Source organism: Halichoerus grypus, chromosome 3 (assembly GCF_964656455.1).
Source record: "Halichoerus grypus chromosome 3, mHalGry1.hap1.1, whole genome shotgun sequence".
Classification (NCBI taxonomy): Eukaryota; Metazoa; Chordata; class Mammalia; order Carnivora; family Phocidae; genus Halichoerus; species Halichoerus grypus.
Genome location: NC_135714.1, coordinates 154,271,542 through 154,278,470, shown reverse-complemented (window position 1 = coordinate 154,278,470; position 6,929 = coordinate 154,271,542). Strand labels below are relative to the sequence as shown.

General features: G+C 62.2%; 1 protein-coding gene across 2 annotated transcripts in view; it reads right to left on the bottom strand.

The window, feature by feature from the left end:
* Nucleotides 1–1,272: 1,272 nt before the first annotated feature.
* The window catches only part of KIF13B (kinesin family member 13B), a 197,645-nt gene continuing 191,988 nt past the window's right edge, over nt 1,273–6,929 (bottom strand). For both annotated transcript variants that reach the window (XM_036104507.2, XM_036104508.2), the window contains one exon: nt 1,273–6,123. In XM_036104507.2, the coding sequence (XP_035960400.1) occupies nt 5,834–6,123 (290 nt within the window). In that variant the 3' untranslated portion in view covers nt 1,273–5,833. The remainder of the gene's footprint in view (nt 6,124–6,929) is intronic.

The following is a 6,929-nucleotide window of genomic DNA, read 5'->3' as shown; positions in this document are numbered from 1 at the left end:
TGGAGGGAACCTCCTCAACCCCTAGAGCCCCTGGGGCCCCTCCTGGTGGCCCCGGGCCCTCTAGACCCGGCTGTGGGGCTCGTCAGGATCGTTTGTCTGCCCCGCTCGCTGCACGAGGCCCGGCGCAGGACAAGAACACTGAGTGACTCAGCGAGTGACCGAACCAACTAAATGGGACGTGTCCACTGGAGCCCATTTTCGGGTCTGAGCAACTGTAACAACCCCCCAGCCTCAGGCAGACAGAGAAGATAACATGAGCTGCGAGAGAACAAGTAGCAACTCGAAAAATGAGGCTTTATCCCAGGAGCTAGATCAATTCTGCGTTCAGACTCCTGCCTCAGAGCAGGGCCGCTCCCGGCTGCCAAATTTCTCATAATTTGGCAGTACTTCTCTCTGAGAACAACTCTTTGGCACTTAGGAGTATAAACAAGTCCCGCAAAGATGTGCCCTGACTGGCGGCCACCTCCCATCAGCCCTCTCCATCTGCAAGGACATTCACATCAGATGAGGGCCAAGTGAGCCGTGGACGCAGGGCTGCCCAGGGAGTCGGTTCCCTGTGAAAGCAGCACCCCGGGCGGCCTCGTCCCTGTCCGGTGCTCCATCTGACAGGAGACCTGCTCATCTGCCCAGGTCGGACGGGCCGTTGGGAACCGTGCTGGGCCACGCTGGGCGCACGTCCTGAGGATGGGGACAAGCAGGAACCCAGAGAGAACACTGGGTTCCACAGCCTGCGGGGGTGTGACCAGCCCTGCCAGTGTCCGCAACCACCATCCCCTCCCCAGAACCACCTGCGCAGCAGTGGAACACGTCCTCGGCTCCCTAGTTGGCGGTTCTGCTGGGGGGTGGGGCTTGTAGATCAAGCCAGTGGGGCGGTGCCCTGAGAATTGGGACACACTGCTCCAGAGAAGCGGCCTGTCCCCGCCACCTCCAACCCCCTCCAGGCCAGCTGCCTCCCAGTTAGCCCAGATGCTCCCGTTACCCGAAAGTTTCCACTGGTTCTTGGCTCCTGTGAGAGGTGTCAACTAAGGGGAGTAAGACTGGCCACAGAACCCGTGGGGCCTCCCCGGTTCTTCAGTCCACACCACAAAGAGCACAGGGGCCGGAGAGGTGCGCTCGGGGACCTGCTGCTTCCCCGAGCCTCCCTCTTCTAGTCTCAATCTTGAAAAGCCTTGGACCCAGGCCACCCCTTGCCCTGTGGGACCGTCTGGAATGACCCCAAACACCCCCGCGCCTGGGTCAGGGAGGGAAAAGCAACAAGACCAACCTCAGACATAGGCAAGAAATCATCTGGTTTTATTTAGAGGCTGCTGGTCATACGACGGAAAGGCATATATGGTACAAAATTACAGAGGTTTAGTTCATTATATAATACAAATCGTTCAGTCTTTACAATTCATTACAGAGTCTTTGGATTTTTTTTAAACTCCCATTTCATGTGCAGCAAATCAATATAGTCCCTCAATCAAAATCACTTCTTTATACGTGAACCCATCGTAGTCACACAACTCTGCACATGGAGATGTTCCAAGACCCCCCACAAAATTAGTGTCAGCGGCCCGGCTGAAGGCACGTCGGACTTCTCGGAGAGAGAGAGGCGTGTGGAGATCATCGAGCCAGCGTCTTGGGCATAAAAGACAGGCTGCACTCGCCATCCCCAGGGTAAGGCACGACAAACTGGTGGGCACCTCCTCGGGCACTCCCCGTCCAAGACGCAGGCCTCCAGGCAGACCTCAGGCAAGTGGGGCTGGTCTTCGCCAGGAAAATAAATACCCTGGAACTTCTTGTGGGTCTCTCATACAGGGAACAGTAAGCCAAGGGGAGAAAAGGGAAGTAATGGGGGATGGAAACGCCTAAAGCCGTTCAAACTCTTCAAGGGTCCCATTCACAGCTCAACGGAAGCGCCAAGCTCTCCGCAAACACACGAGGCCCTTCACGGCTGAGCCCGGCCCCACGCGCGGGCCGTGCCTTCTCCTGCTCCCGCGCCCTCCGGCCAGGCTGGGATTCCGGACAGCTGCCCCCCCTGCGGCCCCCGCCTGGCCTCTGCCACGTCCTCGTGCGGCACGTGCGTGCAGGCAGCCCATCCCCTCTTGCTGTCACCCCGGATCCCAGAGCCGGGAGCTGCCGGTACCACATCCCGCACCCTAGCGCTGACACGCCATTTACCATCAGGCCTATCAGTAAGGTGAGAACAGAAGACAGAGGAGATGGGGCGCTTCCCTCCATCTCCCACGGTCACATGACCCGCAAGACGCCACGTCTGGCCCAATAAATGCTGGGTTGTGGGGACTGCCTGGGCTACGGCTTTAGTGACCACGTCTACTTCGTGCCACTGCTTTCCCAGCAACGAGTTACCAGGAGTGTGCACCGAGAAGCCGGAGGGAAGGCCGGAGACCAGTGCAGGGCGGGCCTCCTTCCGACTGGCACTGCTCACCCCGCCCCACCAAGGAGGGGTGCTGCCCGGGAAGACAGCGGACTACAACGGAGTGACGCCTGCACCCCGAGTGATCCGGCGACACACGGGCCTGGAAGGGACGTGCAGGTGGCGGAGCACGAAGACGGGAGGCTCAGGACGGCAAACCCTGTCCCTGCGAGGACCCGGCACAGCCCTCGTGGCTGCCAGGGTGCCCGCGGGGCCGCAGCTGGGGCAGGAGAGCCACACCCGCCTCTCTGGGCACTGGTGACCGGCCAGCCGCAGTGATAGCCGCCCCCCCCCCCACGCCGAACACCGACGGGGCGGCCCTGTCCTCTCTCACACGCTACGGGGCGGGGCCCAAAGCACGCTCCACTGGCAGGAAACCCCGGCAAGCAGCCCCCGCAGCACCTTCCTCCCACGAAGAACGACGACCTGCCCACCCGGGGGGCAACAGAGCTGTCCCGCCCGGCGCTCCGCTCAGGTGCTCCAGGCCCAGCGAAGGCCGGGCTCCAAGCACAGGCTGCTGTGCCCGGGGGAGATGCGGGGACCAGGACGGTGGTGCGGGATCTCGGGCGGGGGACGTGGCCGTGTTTAAAAAGCAGGCCCGGGCGGGGGAGGCGGCGAGCCTGGGAGGAAGAGGAGGTGGTCCCGAAACCTCTTCCCATGCCGGGCTGGTCTGAACTCGGTCAGGGCTCTTCCCCGGCCCCCCTGCTCGGGTCCTCAATCCCACTGCGGTCTACTCCATCTTACCCAGCCCGAGCGACAGAGCCAACCGGCCTTCCACCTTCCCTCGGTTCTCCCCAGTGAGCGCGGGGCCCGACGTGGGCCCGCAGGCCGGTCACCGGAGGCTGTGGGGGCAGGAGCTGCTCGCCCCAGAGAAAGGGGTGGCGCCGGACCCGCGTCCACGGGCCCCACGGACGCCGGGGTCCCCAGGGACGAACCCTAACTGGGCGCGGGTTGTTAGAGGGCTTCTGTGCCGGGAAGGACCTTCCGCCGAAGAGCAGAGCACAGAACGCACAGCACGAAGACTGGCGGCACGCGGGAGCGGCTGCCCCCTCCCCCCAGGGCCGGATCCCCTCACACGTGGGGCGCCGGGCAGGACCCCCCGCGGTGCCCCCGTGGCCGCCACGGCCGGAGGAACAGAGACACCGCCCTCCCGGGGCCAACGGAGCTGTGCGGCCGAGGACGGGACGCAGGGGCCCCCGGGGGTGAGAGGGCAGCTTCGGCGCTGAGCAGAGGGTGCCCGGTGCTTCCGGGGACAGCAGAGAGCGCCTGGCGGGCAGTCGGACGCCCGAACTTCTACAAGCGGGAAAGAAGCACCGACCTCTCCTTCGCTTCAGCCTGTTCCCTGTGAGAAGATCCCGACCAGCCCTGAAACTATGAACATCTGCGGGGTTAAGGCTTCGCCAGGGGTGTGCTCGTCCGCTCGGGGCCCTGTCCTCTGTCCTCGGGAGGCCCGCGTTGTCCGCCGAGTGTGGCCCACCCCCTCCCAGGCGGAGGTTAAACCGCGCTGGCGCACAGCGGGCTGTTAGGGAGCTGGGCCCGAGCGGCGGGCGGGCACCGCCACGTGTAATTAATGGAAGCTAATTAATCTCGGGCTCCTCCGCGGGGGGGACGCGGCGTGCAGCAGCCGCACACCTGGGGGTGCCCACGGGGCTCGGCTTCCCCAGCTGCCCGCGGGCCCCACCCAGCCCCACCCAGGGGCAGGGAACCTGGCGTTACTTCTCAGGAGGGGCTTCAAATCCCTAGAGAATGAGATTTTGCAAAAAAGGGCTTTCTGGGCATTGTTTTTAAGGGTCTAAACGTGAGAGCTAAAAACGGGCCTCCAAGATGGCTGCGCACAAATCCTGACCCAGGGCTCTGTCCCGGAGGGGCCACCGTGTCCCCTAGGCTCCTGCGGCCAGCTCGTGAGGATGCGCACGGCAGGTGGTCACTGGGCTACTGCTGCCATGGAGGGGCCCCATCGGCCCTGGCCGCCCTGCTGCCCACCCAGCACTTCCTCCCGCTGGGCCACCGCGGCCTGCAAGGCACCAGCCCTCTGCCTGCTTCCACAGACCCCCTCCCAGTGAGCCCAGCAGGAAAGGGCTCCAGGCCCAGAGGTATCCTGGCAGGAGGTGGGCAATGCTCTTGGAGGTCTCATGCTGTCCGGGCCGCGTCTGTGGCTCGGCAAAGGGCCAGCCACAGGGACAGTGGGGAGCTCTGCTAGGCCACAGTCCCCCAGGCTCGGTCAGGGAGTCAGGGTAGAGAATAGCCAAGAAGTTAAACTAGTCTAAGGTCCTTCGAAGAAACCAAAATTGCACCAGGTAAGGTAGTGATGCCTCTGACTTCGTCACTGCAGAAGCACAATAACATAATTCTCCAAGTTGTCACTGTCACCTTAGAGTAAGGCCACTTGTGTATCTGTGTCAATAACGACATAAGGAGGGGCATCATCCTCTGGCCCCTCTGGGAACCTCCACCCGAGGCCGGAGGCTGGCAGCCCCTGAGTGACCTCAGAGGCTGGCGATGTACGAGGCAAGCCCCGGGCACTCATGCCTGGGCAGATGATTGTGGCTCGCAAATGACTTCAGATTTTGAAAAAATAAATATAAATAAATATATTCTAAGCACTCTGTTAAGGGAATAAGTGACAAAGAGAAAACACTTTGCAGGTATTAAAGACACTAACACACCCACAAAGAAAGCCCTAAGAAACCCTGTGGAAAGGAAGAGGGAAAGGCAGGAGGGGCCAGGCCCAGTGCCCCTTGCTAGGGCGCCCTGGACCCAGTGCCAGAAACCCCAGGAGGCTAGCCAGAGGCACTTAGGGAGCTTGTTACTTGGTGCAGGGACTCTGGGGGCCGGAGGGATGCAGTGAGCCTAAGGAGCAAGCCAGGACCAGCACAGGTCGGCCGGGGCGCCGGCTCTGGAGGCACAGGGAGGATGCCCCGCCTCTGCGGGAAAGAAAGGCACTGGGATGGTTAAGAGGTTAATGGGGTCATGAGAACCAAAAAAAGGAACAACAGCCCCCCCCCGGGGGGGGAACCCCAGGCACGGGGATGGGCAGGAGCCTCGCTCCCACAATCCAGGACTGCTCTCAGCTCCCAGAACCTTCCACCCTCTACCTAGCTGAGATGCCTCCCCATTCTCTGCGCAGAGGAAGAAATGAAGCTTCCAGAGTCCCAGGAGGAGCAGGGAGAGGTCAGCAGCCCTGTGTTGTGCAGAAAGGATGCCCCGCCATGTTCCCCACGGAAGGGGGTTTAAGGTGTCCCTGCCCACTCAGTTCCCATCCCCACCCCGGCGCTGTCACTGGCAAGGCTCAGAAGGGGGCGCTGGCCACCCCCTCTCTGTCAGCCCCTGCCTGGGAAGCAGAGGGGAGCATGCGGGCAGCCCGGGAGGATGCGACCCGGCGGGGGTGGGGGGGCTGGAGCATCCAGCACTGGTTTAGCTGGCCCAGGATTTTCGGTTCTCAGGGTTCTTATGGCTCCTGTCGGCCCTCAGCGCCGTGGCGCCCTCCACCTTGGCCAGAGCCGCCGTCAGGGAGGCCAGGTTGGTGGCGGAGCCGGAGAGGGTGCTGCTCCTGCGGGGCTCGGGGGCGCCCTGCAGCCGGAGCCCCGCGCTGCGCCGCCGGCCTGTGCCCACTGCTCTGCGCACCCGGCCTGGCCTCACCAGCAGCCCGTAGCCGGGGTTGCACTTGAAGTACTGCTTCCCTCCGATGGAGCCGTCATTCTTACCTGAGGGGAGGAGAGAAGAACACATGGGGGTGGCTTCCCACAGCCCCTCGCTCCGGGCCCCTGTGTGCCTGGTGGCTCCCCGGGGGCACAGGTGCTCACTGTTGAGCAAAGGAGGCCGGGGTGACCCCGGAGGCACACGGTGGTCCCCAAGGACGGGCACCCCCAGGCAGCCCCAGGTCCTGCCATTTCCGGTGTCCGGTGCAGGCAAGTCACCAAAGCAGAGCTGGACCGACCCCACCCCAGCCTCGGGCACGGACCTTCAACCTGGCTGGTCAACATGTAAACCTAGGATGGATGTCATTGTAGAACGATTATTTTTCCTGACTCTAACAGATGGAAACTGGCAAATTACCAAATTGTAGCTAGTCAGATATCACACTTGATGTATCAAGATGGCGTGAGGAAGTTTCCTTTGTAAAAGCAACAGAAAATGCACTGAGGTGAAGAAGGAGAACCCGGCACTCAAGTCAGTACAGGGAGAGGGTGCCTGAAGAAATGGGCCTCCATGACCCCTAAATGTCAACGTGCCATGGGGACAGGTTGGTGGGGAACATGATCTCTGCAGCAAAAACAATCATGAATTTTCTACATCCACTGTCCGCACATCCTGACCTGCCCTTCTCTCCCCACCACACCTCTGCTCTCCGTCAACAAGGGTGCCCTCAGTGCACCTCTCAAAGCACCTAACAGACCATCTCTCTCGGGCCACCACTATCACTCGGCTCCCAGGGCATGCACCCCCGCCCCCAGCACCGGCTCCCTGCTTCTAGGTTCCCCACCATCCTGCCCACTCACCCCACTTCATT